Source organism: Somniosus microcephalus, unplaced genomic scaffold (genome assembly GCF_052327205.1).
Source record: "Somniosus microcephalus isolate GS21.2 unplaced genomic scaffold, FLI_Smic_1.0 unresolved_chr1, whole genome shotgun sequence".
Taxonomy (NCBI): Eukaryota; Metazoa; Chordata; class Chondrichthyes; order Squaliformes; family Somniosidae; genus Somniosus; species Somniosus microcephalus.
In genome coordinates, this window is record NW_028225179.1 from 35,087,861 (window position 1) to 35,106,554 (window position 18,694).

The window sequence follows — 18,694 nt, forward strand, 5'->3', positions numbered from 1 at the left end:
CCCACACCGCTGCTGATAGCAGAAAGATTTAAGTTTCACAAAAGGAACCAGCATAAAGATGAAAGTAATGCTGAGTATTTAACGGAACTGCGCAAGCTATCAAAACACTGCCAGTTTGGAACGGGACTAGCAGATACTTTAAGGGACAAGTTTGTGTGTGGGCTTCAAAGTGAAGGAACCCAGAAACGGCTTCTATCAGAAAAGGATCTTACGCTGGACAAGGCTTTCAGCATTGCAGTATCACACGAAGCAGCAGCACGGGGCGCTGCAGAGATACAACGGAGACCGCAAGAATATGGCACAAATGAAATGTCATACGGAACAGTGAAGTGCTATCGCTGCGGCAGAACAACACACGACCATAATGATTGCTGCTTCAAGGACAAAGTGTGCAGACAGTGTGGAAAAGTAGGACACACAGCAAGAGTCTGCAGGTCGGGAAAGAAAACCAGCAGCAAGAAATCTCCACAGGAGAAGTACAAGAAGGTACATAAGGTGACGGAGAGTAGTTCAGATGAACAGAAGAGTGATACAGACTCCGGAAGCAAGGAGCTGGGTTGTCTGAAACTACATAATGTGATCAAAACGGAGGATCACCAAACTATCTGGGTCACGCTCAAGATAGCAGGAGTCCAAGTAAAAATGGAATTGGACACAGGATCAGCCCTAACAGTCATAAACCGAAGGGACTACAAGCGGCTATTCTCACATATACCCTTGAGAGATACAAAGATTGTCTTGAAGACGTACACGGGGCAAAAAGTCTACCCCAAAGGAAAAATAAGGGTGAACGTTATATATAACGGCAAGGAAACACCAAAAATGGACCTATATGTATTGCCAGATGGAGGACCACCACTACTAGGACGTGAATGGATCCGGAAGATACAGCTAGATTGGCATTCCATACAAGCACTCTGTAGATGCCAAAAAGGATGACGACGTCACACCTGGACGACTGTCAAAAATGCTAACTGACGCACAAGAAGTGTTCCAGCAGGGACTCGGAACACTAAAAGGCATAACAGCGATGATCAAAATAGAGGAAAATGCAAGCCCAAAGTTTTTTAAGGCCAGACCAGTACCTTATGCGATCCGCCCAGCCGTCGAAGCAGAGCTGGAAGGTTTGGAACGTTCAGGAGTACTGTCCAACGTGGACTGAAGCGAGTGGGCTACACCCATCGTTCCTGTAATGAAGAGGTCGTTGAGTAATATGCTTGGGGAACCAAAGAAGGTTCGCATCTGTGGGGACTTTAAGGTGACAGTGAACCCAGTCCTTCACACTGTACAATATCCGCTTCCGCGGATTGAAGATATTTTCGCCTCGCTATCTGGAGGGAAACACTTCACTAAGATTGATCTGGCCCAGGCGTACCTGCAAATGGAGGTAGAAGAAGCCTCGAAACAGTACCTCACGATCAACACTCATACCAATACAACCGACTGGTGTTCGGGGTAGCATCAGCTCCGGCTATTTGGCAAAGGGCAATGGAACAAGTCCTGCAAGGGATTCCAGGGACCCAGTGTTACCTGGACGACATCCTGGTCACGGGTGAAAATGACAGTGATGACCTCGCCAACCTGGAGCAGGTGCTCACTAGATTGAAGGAATATGGGCTCCGAGCTAATCGCCACAAATGCAAGTTTTTCCAGAAGCAGATCTCGTATTGTGGCCACGTTATTGATAAAGAGGGGTTACATAAGTCCCCTGAAAAGATTGAGGCAGTAGTCAAGGCTCCAGCACCGGAAAATGTGTCACAACTGAGGTCGTTCCTCGGGCTGGTGAACTACTACCATAAGTTCTTGCCGAATTTGTCTACAGTACTACACCCACTGAACACCCGACTGCAAACGGGGGTACCATGGAAGTGGAGTGACGAATGTAAACGAGCTTTCCAGAAGAGCAAAGCATTGATCACATCAAAAGAGGTGTTGGCTCATTTCAACCCAGCACTACCAATTCGGTTGGCGTGTGATGCATCACCCTATGGCATTGGAGCGGTGCTGTCGCACAAATTCCCGGACGGCTCGGAGAGGCCAGTAGCCTTTGCGTCTCGGTCACTAACCTCAGCCGAGCGTAACTACGCCCAGATTGACAGGGAGGCCCTCAGCCTAGTGTGGGGAGTGAAAAAGTTCAATCACTATCTGCACGGGCAGAAGTTCACTTTGCTGACTGACCACCAACCACTTGTCTCCATCTTTAATCCAAAGAAGGGCGTTCCGGTGATGACTGCGCAACGGCTACAAAGATGGTCCCTTTTTCTAGGGGCGCACCAATATGAAATCGAGTATAAGGGCACGAAACAGCATGGAAACGCTGATGGACTATCACGCCTGCCACTGCCTACTGCGGAGGAAGCACCAGCAGTGGATCCTGTCGAAATATTTCATTCGACTATAATTGAATGCTTGCCAGTAACTAACGCTGGTATAGAGAAGGAGACCCGAAATGACCCGACACTGTCTCGGGTATATGATTTGACGGTGAAGGGATGGCCAGCACATGGCGACTCACTGTTGCCAGCATTCTCATCCAGAAGAGAACAGCTGTCAGTATGCCAGGGGACCTTGATGTGTGGATCCCGAGTGGTAATTCCACCCAAGTTAAGGGAGAGAGTGCTCAATTGGCTCCACGAAGGTCATCTGGGAGGGGTGAAAATGAAAAGCCTTGCTAGGGCTTATGTGTGGTGGCCGGGGATCGATCAGCAAATCGAGGACCTGACAAAGAGCTGCTCAGGATGCCAGAAGGCCCAAAATGCACCACCACATGCCCCTCTACACCCATGGGAGTGGCCCTCATCTCCATGGCTACGGGTGCATATTGATTTTGCTGGTCCATTCATGGACTCAATGTTTTTAATAGCCGTGGATGCGCACTCGAAATGGCCTGAGGTGATCAAAATGTCCTCCACCACCACGGAGAAAACTATTGCAGTCCTATGGACCATTTTTCCCAGGAACGGCTTGCCAGAGCAGATTTGCTCTGATAACCGACCACAGTTTGTGTCCGAAGAGTTTCGAAGATTTATGAAAAGGAATGGGGTAAGGCATTACACATCCACCCCGTATCATCCAGCCACAAATGGATTGGCTGAGAGGTTCGTACAAACCTTTAAAAAAGCAGTAAAGGCCATGTGCGATGACGACATTCCACTGCAGCATAAGGTGGACAATTTCCTGTTAGCCTACAGAAATGCGACACATGCAGTCACCAACCAGGCCCCGGCCATGATGTTCTTTAACCGAAGGTTGAGATCTTGTCTGGATTTGCTCAGACCAAATGTACGAAGAGATGTTGAAAGTAAACAATTCCAGCACATCAATGAGAAGCCGACAAGGAGCTTCAATGTAGGGCAACCAGTCTTGGCCCGCGAATACCGAACAGAGAAATGGCAACCAGGAACGATATGCACACGGCAGGGGCCACTAATGTACACAGTGGATGTTGGGGAGAACATTGTGAGATGCCATGCTGACCAGATCCTAGAGCCACAGGAACGAGTCAACCCCATGTCTCGGCCATACGTACCTGGTGAGGAACCCGACGTACAGGCCGCATCTCCCTCAGAAACAATAGCACTGGAAGCTGATGAATCAACTGATGACAGGGTGTTAGAATCGCCTCCGCACCAAAGCGAGACACTCGGGAAAGGCGTTACCTAGAAAGAATCAGGAAGCCTCCCCAAAGACTGAATTTATAAATAGACTATTTTCAGCTAATGTTGCATGTTAAAAGTGTTAATTGTAATTAGTTTGATATTTAATTGTTAAATGAGTGTTATGGTACTGTTAATCTAACAGGGGAGGAATTGAAATGTATGTACCTTTAAGGGGAGAACTACTTTTTACATCTCCTGTATACTGTAGTACCAGCAGTGACCACACCTGTATATAAACCCTGAGTAGTGATCTGTACAGTTAGTTCTAGAGTAAACCTCATTCAGTAAACACCTGTTGTACCGTTTCTCCTGCAGTCTGTGTCTTATTATACACAGACACAACAGCGACCTCTTCCACCTAGAAGGACAAGGGCAGCAGGCGCACGGGAACACCACCAGCTCCAAGTTTCACCTCCAAGTTACACAGAAAGACTTATGAAATAATACTGAGCGGCCTGCGGGTGGGGCTGTCCAGGGAGAGTATAAATACTCGGGCACGGGCCCAGCTTGCGCAGGACATTCTTTAACGGGAACTAGTGAAGGACACAGCTAGACCTCCATGTTGTAAAACAGTTGATTAAAGCTTTGTTTAACGCTTAGACCAAGTGCCTCGTATTCTTCTTACATCAGGGATGTTGCGCTTTTTCAAGGAGGCTTTGAGGGTGTCCTTGAAGCATTTCCTCTGCCCACCTGGGGCTCTCTTGCCGTGCCGGAGCTCCGAGTAGAGCGCTTGTTTTGGGGGAGTCTCGTATCGGGTGCGTGGATGACGTAGCCCGTCCATCGGAGCTGATCGAGCGCGGTCAGAGCCTTGATGCCGGGGATGTTGGTCTGAGCGAGGACACTGACGTTGGTGCGCCTAATGCAGTCATGAGTCGGCTGTGGGTGGGAGCTGGGGTTTAATTAGAACATAGAAACATAGAGGATAGGAGCAGGAGTAGGCCATTCGGCCCCTTGAGCCTGCTCCGCCATTTAATGAGATCATGGCTGATCATCAAAATTCAATACCCTGTCCCTGCTTTCTCCCCATATCCCTTGATCCCTTTCGCCTTATGAAATATATCCAACTCCTTCTTGAATATATTTAATGAATTGGCCTCTACTGCCTTCTGTGGTAGAGAATTCCACAGGTTCACCACTCTCTGGGTGAAGAAATTCCTCCTCATCTCTGTCCTAAATGGCTTACCTCTTATCCTTAGACTGTGACCCCTGATTCTGGACTCCCCCGCCATCGGGAACATCCTTCCTGCATCTAGTCTCTCTAGTCCTGTTAGAATTTTATAAGTTTCAATGAGATCCCTTCTCATTCTTCTAAACTCCAGTGAGTACAAGCCCAATCGACCCAATCTCTCCTCATACGTCATTCCTGCCATCCCAGGTATCAGTCTGGTGAATCTTCGCTGCGCTCCCTCCATGGCAAGAACATCCTTCCTCAGATAAGGCGACCAAAACTGCACACAATACTCAAGATGTGGTCTCACCAAGGCCCTGAACAACTGCAGCAAGACATCCTTGTTCCTGTACCCGAATCCTCTCGCTACGAAGGCCAACATACCATTTGCCTTCTCAACCGCCTGCTGCACCTGCATGCTTACCTTCAGCGACTGGTGCACAAGGACACCCAGGTCTCGTTGCACTTCCCCTTCTCCCAATCTATTGCCATTCAGATAATAATCTGCCTTCCTGTTTTTGCCACCAAAGTGGATAACCTCGCATTTATCCACATTATACTGCATCTGCCATGCATCTGCCCAATCACCCAACCTGTCCAAATCATCCTGGAGTTCCCGCTGGGACGTTCCCGCTGGCCTTTGACCGTCGAGTAGATGATGTCTCGGAGAGGGCGGCTGCAGGCTCGAGGGAAAGCCCGGTCACTTACTTGTCGACAAAGGCATGCAAGCACGGGAAGAGTGGGTCGTTGGTGGCCTCGAAGATACTTTCCATGGTCCCGCCGCAGAAGACGTGGACCAAGTTGTGCATGCTGATCATGATGATGTCCGGGTCATGAGGGTTTGAGAATCCTGCAAGAGAGAGAGAGAGAGAGAGAGCGGTAAGAAACGAGAGACAGCACTCAGGAGATCAGCGTCACCACGGCCCAAAGAAACCAGCAACTCCAACTAACGGCAATAGATTGGGAGAAGGGGAAGTGCAACGAGACCTGGGTGTCCTTGTGCACCAGTCGCTGAAGGTAAGCATGCAGGTGCAGCAGGCGGTTAAGAAGGCAAATGGTATGCTGGCCTTCGTAACGAGAGGATTCAAGTACAGGAGCAAGGATGTCTTGCTGCAGGTGTACAGGGCCTTGGTGAGACCACACCTTGAGTATTGTGTGCAGCTTTGGTCGCCTTCACAGAATCACAGAATCACAGAAATCACACAGTGCAGATAGAGGCCATTTAGGCCCATCGAGCCTGCACCAACACATACCCCACCCTATCCCCGTAACCCCACGTATTTAATCCCCCTAACACTAAGGGTCAATTTATCATAGCCAATCAACCTAACCCGCACATCTTTGGACTGTGGGAGGAAACCGGAGCACCCGGAGAAAATCCACGCAAACACGGGGAGAATGTGCAAACTCCACACAGACACTCGCCCGAGGCCGGATTCGAACCTGGGTCCCTGGCGCTGTGAGGCAACAGTGCTAACCACTATGCCACCGTGCTGCCTTATCTGAGGAAGGATGTTCTTGCCATGGAGGGAGTGCAGCGAAGATTCACCAGGCTGATACCTGGGATGGCAGGAATGACATATGAGGAGAGATTGGGTCGATTGGGCTTGTACTCGCTGGAGTTTAGAAGAATGAGAGGGAATCTCATTGAAACTTATAAAATTCTAACAGGACTAGACAGATTAGATGCAGGAAGGATGTTCCCGATGGTCGGGGAGTCCAGAACCAGGGGTCACAGTCTAAGGATAAGGGGTAAGCCATTTAGGACTGAGATGAGGAGGAATTTCTTCACCCAGAGAGTGGTGAACCTGTGGAATTCTCTACCACAGAAGGCAGTAGAGGCCAATTCATTAAATATATTCAAGAAGGAGTTGGATATATTTCTTAAGGCTAAGGGGATCAAGGGATATGGGGAGAAGGCAGGGACAGGGTACTGAATTTGGATGATCAGCCATGATCTCACTGAATGGCGGAGCAGGCTCGAGGGGCCGAATGGCCGACTCCTGTTCCTATCTTCTATGTTTCTATGTTTTTTATGTCGCACTGCTTGTCCAAAATCCAGTTCTGGATGAGCAGAGATTTTCTCCAATTAAATATCGGGAAGACCAAAGCCATTGTCTTCGTTCCCCGCCACAAACTCCGTTCCGTAGAAACATAGAAGATCGGAGCAGGTGTAGGCCATTCGGCCCCTCGAGCCTGCTCCGCCATTCAATGAGATCATGGCTGATCATCCAAATTCAGTACCCGGTCCCTGCTTTCTCCCCATATCCCTTGATCCCTTTAGCCTTAAGAAATATATCCAACTCCTTCTTGAATATATTTAATGAATTGGCCTCAACTGCCTTCTGTGGTAGAGAATTCCACAGGTTCACCACTCTCTGGGTGAAGAAATTCCTCCTCATCTCTGTCCTAAATGTCTTACCCCTTATCCTTAGACTGTGACCCCTGGTTCTGGACTCCCCCGCCATCGGGAACATCCTTCCTGCATCTAGTCTGTCCAGTCCTGTCAGAATTTTATAAGTTTCAATGAGATCCCCTCTCATTCTTCTAAACTCCAGCGAGTATAAGCCCAATCGACCCAATCTCTCCTCATACATCATTCCTGCCATCCCAGGTATCAGTCTGGTGAATCTTCGCTGCACTCCCTCCATGGCAAGAACATCCTTCCTCAGATAAGGCGACCAAAACTGTACACAATACTCAAGGTGTGGTCTCACCAAGGCCCTGTACAACTGCAGCAAGACATCCTTGCTCCTGTACTCGAATCCTCTCGCTACGAAGACCAACATACCATTTGCCTTCTTAACCGCCTGCTGCACCTGCATGCTTACCTTCAGCGACAGGTGCACAAGGAAACCCAGGTCTCGTTGCACTTCCCCTTCTCCCAATCTATTGCCGTTCAGATAATAATCTGCCTTCCTGTTTTTGCCACCAAAGTGGAAAACCTCGCATTTATCCACATTATATTGCATCTGCCATGCATCTGCCCAATCACCCAACCTGTCCAAATCATACTGGAGTTTCTCTGCATCCTCCTCACAGCACACACATTCCCCAGCCACTGACTCCATCCCTCTCCCGAACATCTGCCTGAGGCTGAACCACACTCTTCGCAAACTTGGTGTCATATTAGACCCTGAAATGAGCTTCCACCCACATATCCGCGGCATCGCTAAGACCGCCCATTTCCACCTCTGTAACATTGAACGTCTCCGCCCCTGCCTCAGCTGATCTGCTGCTGAAACCCTCATCCATGCCTCTGTTACCTCTCGACTTGACCGTTCCAACGCGCACCTGGCCGGCCTCGCATGTTCTACCGAACGTAAACTTGAGGTCTTCCAAAACTCGGCCGCCCCGTGGCCTAACTCACCCCGAGTCCCGTTCGCCCATCACCCCCCCACCGTGCCCGCCGCCCTACAATGGCTCCCGGTTAAGCAACGCCTCGATTTCAAAATTCTCACCCATGGGATGCTCTAACCTGCAGGGCAACCGACCAAGAGCTGGGAAGTGGGATTAGGCTGGATAGCACTTTGTTGGCCGGCGCGGACGCGATGGGCCAAAATGGCCTCCTTCCGTGCTGTAACTTTCTATGCTTCTATGAGTCTATGATTCTCTGATTATAGCTATTGGCGGAGCGAGTAAAAATGGTCCCCAGGACATCTGGGGCGAGAAGGCCCCTCCCTTTGCTGAATCGCCCGCCGCAGTACCTATATTCCGAATTCACAGCACGGAAGGAGGCCATTTCGGCGAATATAAGCCCAATCGACCCAATCTCTCCTCATACGTCATTCCTGCCATCCCAGGTATCAGTCTGGTGAATCTTCGCTGCACTCCCTCCATGGCAAGAACATCCTTCCTCAGAAAAGGCGACCAAAACTGCACACAATACTCAAGGTGCGGTCTCACCCAGGCCCTGAACAACTCTAAATGCGGCGCGAGGCCGGGGACGGCGGGATACACCGGAGCGCCCTCCCCCCAACCCCGCCAAACCCGCCCGAGAAAGCCCTACCTTCCAGGGCGTTGCGGAAGGAGTTGCGCGAACTCGTGTCGTAGGGCGGGGTGTCGAAGTGGCGGATGCGGAGACAGGCCAGCACGTCGTCGAAGGTGGGCAGGCCGCCGAACTGCTCGTCGAGATGGTTGGTGCGAATGAGCGGGCCACCAGGCGCCGGCGGGCACACCAGGCCGAAGTCATACAGGTTGTCCCCGTCAGCTGCCTCCGTGCAATGGATCTAAGGGAAAGAGAGACAGTCCCGTCAAAACACTCCCCGGGCATGTACAGCACGGGGATAAATACAGAGTAAAGCTCCCTCTACACTGTCCCATTAAACACTCCCAGGGCAGGTACAGCACAGTGTCAGATACAGAGTAAAGCTCCCTCTACACTGTCCCATTAAACACTCCCAATGCAGGTACAGCATGGGTTAGATACAGAGTAAAGCTCCCCCTACACTGTCCCATCAAACACTCCCAGGGCAGGTACAGCACGGGTTAGATACAGAGTAAAGCTCCCTCTACACTGTCCCATCAAACACTCCCAGGGCAGGTGCAGCACAGTGTCAGATACAGAGTATAGCTCCCTCTACACTGTCGCATCAAACACTCCCAGGGCAGGTACAGCATGGGTTAGATACAGAGTAAAGCTCCCTCTACACTGTCCCATTAAACACTCCCAGGGCAGGTACAGCACAGTGTCAGATACAAAGTAAATCTCCCTCTACACTGTCCCATCAAACACTCCCAGGGCAGGTAGAGCACAGGGTTAGATACAGAGTAAAGCTCCCTCTACACTGTCCCATCAAACACTCCCAGGGCAGGTAGAGCACGGGGTTAGATACAGAGCAAAGCTCCCTCTACACTGTCCCATCAAACACTTCCAGGACAGGTACAGCACGGGTTAGATGCAGAGTAAAGCTCCCTCTACACTGTCCCGTCAAACACTCCCAAGGCAGGTACAGCACGGGGTTAGATACAGAGTAAAGCTCCCTCTACACTGTCCCATCAAAACACTCCCAGGGCAGGTACAGCACGGGTTAGATACAGAGTAAAGCTCCCTCTACACTGTCCCATCAAATGCTCCCAGGGCAGGTACAGCACGGGTTAGATACAGAGTAAAGCTCCCTCTACACTGTCCCTTCAAACACTCCCAGGGCAGGTCCAGCACGGAGTTAGATACAGAGTAAAGCTCCCTCTACACTGTCCCATCAAACACTTCCAGGGCAGGTACAGCACGGGGTTAGATACAGAGTAAAGCTTCCTCTACACTGTCCCATCAAACACTTCCAGGGCAGGTACAGCACGGGTTAGATACAGAGTAAAGCTCCCTCTACAGATATGTAGGCAAATCTCAGAGAAGTGTAGAAATAATAGGGTAATAATAGTAGGGATTTCAACTTCCCCAATATTAACTGGGATAGTCAGATTGTGAAAGGCTTAGAGGGTGCAGAATTCTTAACGTGCATTCAGGAGAGCTTTTTGAGCCAGCATGTAGAAAGTCCTACAAGAGAGGGGGCAGCACTGGACCTAATTCTAGGGAATGTAGCCGGGCACGTGGTAGAAGTGTCAGTAGGAGAGCATTTTGGTGACTGTGATCATAACTCGGTGAGATTTAAGGTAGTCATGGAAAAAGACCTAGATGTACCGGAAATAAATGTTCTAAATTGGCGGAAGGACGATTTTAATATGATAAGGCAGGATCTGGTCAAAGTTGACTGGGATCAGCTACTTGTAGGAAAATCCATATCAGTGCAGTGGGAGTCTTTCAGAAAGGAAATAGAGAGAGTACAACACCAACATGTTCCCGTAAAGGTCAAGGGTGGGACCAACAAGCCCAGGGAACCCTGGATGTCAAGGGATATACAAGAATAGATTACGAAAGTAAGGGAGGCTTTTGACAGATACAAAGGACTAAAAACAGTGGAAGCCCTAGAGGAGTATAGAAAATGCAGGAGGGTACTTAAAAAAGAAATTAGGAGAGCGAAGAGGGGCCATGAAAAAGCACTGGCGGGCAAAATAAAGGAAAATCCCAAGGTGTTTTATAAGTATAGTAAGGGCAAGAGGATAACTAGGGAAAGAGTAGGGCCCATTAGGGACCAAAGTGGCAATCTGTGTGTAGAGCCGGAAGATGTGGGTGAGGTTTTAAATGAATATTTTGCATCTGTGTTCACTATGGAGAAGGACGATGTAGGCATAGAAATCAGGCAGGGGGATTGTGATATACTTGAACAAATTAGTATTGAGAGGGAGGAGGTACTAGCGGTTTTAGCGGGCTTAAAAGTGGATAAATCCCCAGGCCCAGATGAGATGTATCCCAGGTTGCTGTGTGAGGCAAGGGAGGAGATTGCAGGGGCTCTGACACAAATTTTCAGATCCTCTCTGGCCACAGGGGAGGTGCCAGAGGACTGGAGGACAGCTAACGTAGTACCATTATTCAAGAAGGGTAGTAGGGATAAACCAAGGAATTACAGGCCAGTGAGCCTAACAACAGTGGTAGGGAAATTATTGGAAAACATTCTGAGGGACAAAATTAGTCTCCACTTGGAGAAGCAAGGATTAATCAAGGACAGTCAGCATGGCTTTGTCAGGGGGAGATCATGTCTAACCAATTTGATTGAATTTTTCGAGGGGATGACTAGGTGTGTGGATGATGTAGTCTACATGGACTTCAGTAAGGCTTTTGACAAAGTCCCGCATGGGAGACTGGTCAAGAAGGTAAGAGCCCATGGGATCCAGGGCAATTTGGCACATTGGATCCAAAATTGGCTTAGTGGCAGGAGGCAGAGGATGATGGTCGAAGGTTGTTTTTGTGACTGGAAGCCTGTGTCCAGTGGTGTACCGCAGGGATCAGTGCTGGGTCCTTTGCTGTTTGTAGTGTACATTAATGATTTAGATATGAATGTAGGAGGTATGATCAGTAAGTTCGCAGATGACACGAAAATTGGTGGAGTGGTAAATAGCGAGGAGGGAAGCCTCAGGCTACAGGACGATATACATGGGTTGGTCAGATGGGCAGGACAGTGGCAAATGGAATGTAACCCTGAAAAGTGTGAGGTGGTGCATTTTGGGAGGACTAACAAGGCAAGGGAATACACAATGAGTGGTAGGACCCTAGGAAGGACAGAGGATCAGAGGGACCTTGGTGTGCATGTACATAGATCCCTGAAGGCAGCAGGACAGGTAGATAAGGTGGTTAAAAAGGCATATGGGACACTTCCCTTCATTAGCCGAGGCATAGAATATAAGAGCAGGGAGGTTATGATGGAGCTGTACAAAATGCTAGTTAGGCCACAGCTGGAATATTGTGTGCAGTTCTGGTCGCCACACTATAGGAGGGATGTGATTGCTTTGGAGAGGGTGCAAAGGAGATTCATCAGGATGTTACCTGGGCTGGAGCGCTTCAGCTATGAAGAGAGACTGGACAGGCTGGGGTTGTTTTCCTTAGAGCAGAGAAGGCTGAGGGGGGACCTGATTGAGGTGTACAAAATTATGAGGGGCATAGATAGGGTAGATAGAAAGGAACTTTTCCCCTTAGTAGAGGGGTCAATAACCAGGGGGCATAGTTTCAAAGTAAGGGGCAGGAGGTTTAGAGGGGATTTGAGGAAAAACTTTTTCACCCAGAGGGTGGTTGGAATCTGGAACTCACTGCCTGAAAGGGTGGTAGAGGCAGGAACCCTCAACATTCAAGAAGCATTTGGATGAGCACTTGAAACGCCATAGCATACAAGGCTACGGACCAAGTGCTGGAAAATGGGCTTAGAATAGACAGGGCTTGATGGCTGGCGCGGACACGACGGGCCGAAGGGCCTCTTTCTGTGCTGTATAACTCTATGACTCTATGGGGGAAAAATTCAGCATCGCCCCATTTGGGCCGCCATTATCGGCCGTGCGCAAAGTTTAGCGCCTGGCGCTAATTATCGCCTCCGACGGCAAACTTGGCTTTTATCGCCCCTGGAGGTGATTGGAGCGCTAAATCAGGCGCTTCACACCTGTCTTAAGGCGCAAAGGCCGAGGAGCGAGGCGCTACCTCAGAGCGCGGGTGAAGCAAGGAAGGGCAAATCAAAATTAACCTGCAAAGTGCTGCTCAGTACCCAAAACTCCTTCACACAGCGTTGAATCTCTCCAGAAGTCTCTCTCTCTCTCTCTCTCAGAATGCGTGGTGCAATAATGTCACCAACAAAAAAAGGCAGAAACATAGAAGATAGGAGCAGGAGTAGGCCATTCGGCCCTTCGAGCCTGCTCCGCCATTCAATGAGATCATGGCTGATCATCAAAACTCAGTACCCTGTCCCTGCTTTCTCCCCATATCCCTTGATCCCTTTAGCCTTAAGAAATATATCTAACTCCTTCTTGAATACATTTAATGAATTGGCCTCTACTGCCTTCTGTGGTAGAGAATTCCACAGTTTCACCACTCTCTGGGTGAAGAAATTCCTCCTCACCTCAGTCCTAAAGGCTTACTCCTTATCTTTAGACTGTGACCCCTGGTTCTGGACTCCCCCGCCATCGGGAACATCCTTCCTGCATCTAGTCTGTCTAGTCCTGTTAGAATTTTATAGGTTTCAATGAGATCCCCTCTCAATCTTCAAAACTCCAGTGAGTATAAGCCCAATCGACCCAATCTCTCCTCATACGTCATTTCTGCCATCCCACGTATCAGCCTGGTGAATCTTCGCTGCACTCCTTCCATGGCAAGAACATCCTTCCTCAGGTAAGGCGACCAAAACTGCACACAATACTCAACGTGCAGTCTCACCAAGGCCCTGTTCCTGTACTGCTTGTTCCTGTACCCGAATCCTCTCGCTATGAAGGCCAACATACCATTTGCCTTCTTAACCGCCTGCTGCACCTTCATGCTTACCTTCAGCGACTGGTGCACAAGAACACCCAGGTCTCTTTGCACTTCCCCTTCTCCCAATCTATTGCCATTCAAATAATAATCTGCCTTCCTGTTTTTGCCACCAAAGTGGATAACCTCACATTTATCCACATTATACAGGTAGACTATCCTTTATCCGAAAACCTCGGGACCAGCCGTGTTTCGGTTTTCGGAAAATTTCGGATTTCGGAAGGTGGGTCGGCGGGGGTCCGCGGGGGGGTTGGCGGGGGTCCGCAGGGGGGTCGGCGGGGGTCGGGGCCGGCGGGGGTCCCCGGGGGGGTCCGCAGTCGTGGCTTGTCCGTCGCTGCTAGCCTGGAATGCAATGAAGTTCCGCATTTCCACCAACAGGTTGTCGTGCTCGGTCGGAACAGGGGCCGGCACCGCCGCGGGCTCAGAGCTCTCGTTGCTTTCGAGCCTTTGGAAGAGAGTCAGGTGGTTCCGCGGGGGGTCGGCGGGGGGGTCGTGCACACGACTTACGCTGACCCTCTGCTCAGCGTAAGTCGGCGGGGGTCGGGGTCGGCGGGGGTCCACGAGGGGGTCGGGGTCGGCGGGGGACCGCGGGGGGGGTCCGCGGGGGGGGCCGGCGCGGGTCGGGGTCGGCGGGGGTCGGGGTCGGCGGGGGTCCGCGGGGGGGGTCGGGGTCGGCGGGGGTCCGCGGGTGGGTCGGCGGGGGTCGGAGTCGGCGGCGGTCCGCGGGGGGGGTCCGCGGGGGGTCGTGCGCACGACTTACGCTGACCCTCTGCTCAGCGTAAGTCGTGCGCCACTCTGGTCATGTCGTGCGCATGACTTACGCTGACCGAAAAAACCTTCGGTTTTTAGAGGGTTTCGGTTTTCGGAAGTTCGGATAAAGGGTAGTCTACCTGTAGTGCATTTGCCATGTTTCTGCCCAATCACTCAACCTGTCCAAATCGTACTGGAGTTTCACGACATCCTCCTCACAGCTTACCCTCCCACCCAGCTTTGTGTCGTCTGCAAATTTGGAGATACTACATCCAATTCCCTCGTCCAGATCATTAATATATATTGTGAACAGCTGGGGTCCAAGGACCGATCCTTGCGGTACCCCACTAGTCACTGCCTGCCACTCGGAAAACGACCCGTTTATTCCAACTCTTTGCTTTCTGTCCGCCAACCAGTTCTCTATCCAAGTCAATACCTTGCCCCCAATCCCATGTGCCTTAATTCTGCACGCTAATCTCTTATTTGGGACCTTATCGAAAGCCTTCTGAAAGTCCAAATACACCACATCCACTGGTTCTCCCTTATCTATTTTACCAGTTACATCCTCACAAAATTCCAGTAGATTAGTCAAGCACGATTTACCTTTTGTAAATCCGTGTTGACTTTGTCCGATCCTGTCACTGCTTTCCAAGTGCTCTGCTATTACATCTTTTATAATGGACTCTAGCATTTTCCCCACTGCCGATGTCAGGCTTACCGGTCTATAATTCCCCGCTATTTCTCTACCACCTTTTTTGAATAGTGGGGTAACATTAGCTACCCGCCAATCCATGGGTACTGTTCCAGAGTCTATCGAGTTCTGGAAGATGACCAGCAATGCATCTACTGTTTCTAGGGCCACTTCCTTAAGTACCCTGGGACGTAGATTATCAGGCCCTGGGGATTTATCGGCCTTCAGTCCCATCAATTTCCCTAACACCATTTCCCTACAAATACTGATTTCTTTCAGTTCCACCCTTTCATCAGACCCTATGTTCCCCGACATCTCTGGGAGGTTAGTTGTGTCCTTCTTTGTGAAGACAGAACCAAAATATGTATTTAGTTGGTCTGCCATTTCTTTGTTCCCCATTATAAATTCCCCCGATTCTGACTGCAAGGGACCTACGCTTGACTTCACCAATCTTTTTCTCTTCACGTATCTATAAAAGCTTTTACAGTCAGTTTTTATGTTCCTTGCGAGCTTACTCTCATATTCTATTTTCCCTTTCTTAATTAATCCCTTTGTCCTCCTTTGTTGAATCCTAAACTGCTCCCAATCCTCAGGATTATTGCTTTTTCTGGCCAATTCATATGTCCTCTCTTTGGATCTTATGCAATCCCTAATTTCCCTTGTTAGCCACAGTTGAGTCACCTTTTTTGTTTTATTTTTAAGCCAAACTGGGATGAACAAATTCTGTAGCTGATCCATTCGGTCTTTGAATGTTTGCCATTGCCTATCCACCGTCAACCCTTTGAGTGCCATTCCCCAATCAATCCTACCCAACTCGCTCCTCAGACCATCGTAGTTTCCTTTATTTAAATTGAGGACCCTAGTCTCTGAGTCAACTACTTCATTCTCCATCTTAATGAAGAATTCGATCATATTATGATCGCTCCGACCCAAGGGGCCTCGTACAACAAGGAAGCGGCCGCCTTTAAATAGCGCTCCCCCAGTCCCTTCCCGACTGCAAAACGCTCCCCTCAACCTGTCATTGCTAGCGGCAGGCGGTAAGGCAGGGGGGCGCCACTGAATATCCGGTCCGGGGCGCTACCGGGGCGTTGCGCGCGGCGCAAACATCGCTGCGCCCGGGCGCTAGTCGCTTTGCGCCCCATTAGCGCCCTCTTAAGGCGCTAACGGGAGGCGCGAACCAACTGAATTTTCCCCCCGTGACACTATGGGCTGGATTTTCATTCCGAAGTCGGGAAGGAGGCGGGACTACAACTTTCGTGTTTTAGTCCCGCCTCCATCGAGATGCGGCCAATCCACGCGATTTTCCCTTGATTGACCTTGTTGAGCCCGCCCAGCGGGCTCAGCAGGCCAATTAAGGGCCACCCGGCAACAGGTGACGTCACAGAGTGAAATTTCATCTGTCAAGAGTTTTTGACAGATGAAATATCAGCGTTTCACAGCTGTTTGAAGCTGTCAAACACTGACAGTCTGACTTCTAACCTGAGTCCTTCTACACAGACTCAGTTAGAAATCTCACCGGCACAGAAAGCTGAAGGCTCTCACTTTTGACAGATCACAGCCATTCAGCTTTCTGTGCCGGCTGAGTGATGGACTCCCGACGCCTAGAGGAAGAAAGGCTGTTAAGATAAGTACAGGTAATTTAAACTTCTTTACACACTTTAGACACACCAAACACACTTACCTTTGCACTCATGCACCCATCACTCACCTGAACACTGACATCACGACCCCTCCAAGTCCTTCAACCCGACGGCCGCCCTCCTCTAACCTGGCGTGGTTTGGAGCCGTCGGGAATCTCAAACGACACCCCTCAAAATAGGGATTAGGCTGAAAACTGCCGGTTAACTACCTGTTAACAGGCAGTTAATTGGCACTAATCCCCTTCCCGCCTCGGGGAGGGGGGTCCCAGTGCGGGCGGGTACCCGCCTCCTCTGAAACTTACGTGGGGTGGGGTTTTGGGCGGGATGGGGTCGGGACCCCCGAATTCGGGATTTTTGCTCCCCCCCCCGGCCGCCAAAAAGCCCGCCCCACGGCTGCCCGATAATCTAGGCCGATGGACCCTTACCTTCCACGAGCTGAATCTGGAGTTCCGTGAGAGCCGCCCATTGGGGCCACTGCTGCCGAAGAGATCGTCGGTGCAGACGTCGCAGCCAGCCTTCCCGGCCCAGGTCCAGACGGGGATGAAGAAGGAGTCGTCGCCGGTCATGTTGCGGATCTCGTTCTCGATGAAGATGAGGTACATCTTGTGCCAGGCGGGGAAGGAGGTGGAGCGATGGGCGTAGATGTGGCCGGCGCCCAGAGGCTTTAACAGCACGTAGTGCATCCAGGAGGCCACGTCGTAGACCGAGGCCCGGCGGAACCCCAGCGGCGACCAGGGGACGGCGCTGCGGCTGGCGTAGAGCACGAACCGGCGGCTGGGGGTGAGCTTGGACTGCGCCAGCCGCTCGACGAAGAGCCGCTGCTCACCCCGTGACATGCCGGCCAGCTCGCGCCGCACCACCAGGTGGGGCTCCTGGCACCTCGGCCCCCGCCAGCCCCGCCGGCACTCGCCGCAGTCCGCCCCGGCGAAGTGGCCGGTGCAGGCGCACAGCCGGCGGAAGAAGTAGGCGGGCCACCGCAGGCGGAAGTCCCGGCCGCCGCGCGGCTCGCTCGACCGCTCCCGGCGCCCGGCCGCCGCGTCCCGGCACCGCCCGCGGCCCGAGGCCACGCCGCAGGGGGAGCCGTCCAGCCAGAAGGGCGGGCAGCACTTGCCCGCCCACATGAGCTGGGCGCTGGCGCACTGGATGGGGATCTGTGCCCGGGCGGTGCCCAGGAGGATCAGCGAGCCCACCAGCCCAAACATCTGGGTCACCAAATTCAAAAGCCGAGGCAACTGTGCGTCCCGGGTGGGGGAACGCGCCGTGCTCCACCTAGCAATGGGCTGGGGCTTTATATAGGCTGCGTCTCGCTGCCGACTCCCGCTGTTCTCAGGCTGCTCTCAGATTGTGATCTGACTGGCACCGGAGATTAGGATCAAGGACATGGCAGGGCCTCGGCTAGGTTTTTTTCCCCTCCCTTGGCATTGGCCAGCAACATCCTGCTTGGCTGCTCGACAGAATCACCTACCTTCTCGCCTCCCCCTCTTTCTTCCATAGAAACACAGAAGATAGGAGCAGGAGTGGGCCATTCGGCCCCTCGAGCCCGCTCCGCCGTTCATGGAAACATAGAAGATAGGAGCAGGAGTAGGCCATTCGGCCCCTCGAGCCCGCTCCGCCGTTCATGGAAACATAGAAGATAGGAGCAGGAGTGGGCCATTCGGCCCCTCGAGCCTGCTCCGCCATTCAATGAGATCATGGCTGATCATCCAAACTCAGTACCCTGTCCCTGCCTTCTCCCCATATCCCTTGATCCCTTTAGCCTTAAGAAATATATCTAACTCCTTCTTGAATATAGTTAATGAATTGGCCTCAACCGCCTTCTGTGGTAGAGAATTCCACAGGTTCACCACTCTCTGGGTGAAGAAATTCCTCCTCATCTCTGTCCTAAATGACTTACCCCTTATCCTTAGACTGTGACCCCTGGTTCTGGACTCCCCCACCATCGGG

At 51.2% G+C, this 18,694-nt stretch overlaps 1 protein-coding gene across 1 annotated transcript in view; it reads right to left on the bottom strand.

Annotated features, from left to right (window-relative positions):
* Window positions 1-17,952, bottom strand: part of LOC147094600 (5,6-dihydroxyindole-2-carboxylic acid oxidase-like) — a 32,708-nt gene extending 14,756 nt beyond the window's left edge. The window contains exons 1-3 of the mRNA XM_085974229.1: window positions 17,176-17,952; window positions 8,837-9,056; window positions 5,536-5,677 (exon numbers count right to left, since the gene is read on the bottom strand). Coding sequence (XP_085830355.1) covers window positions 5,536-5,677; window positions 8,837-9,056; window positions 17,176-17,952 — 1,139 coding nt within the window. The remainder of the gene's footprint in view (window positions 1-5,535; window positions 5,678-8,836; window positions 9,057-17,175) is intronic.
* Window positions 17,953-18,694: the final 742 nt, after the last annotated feature.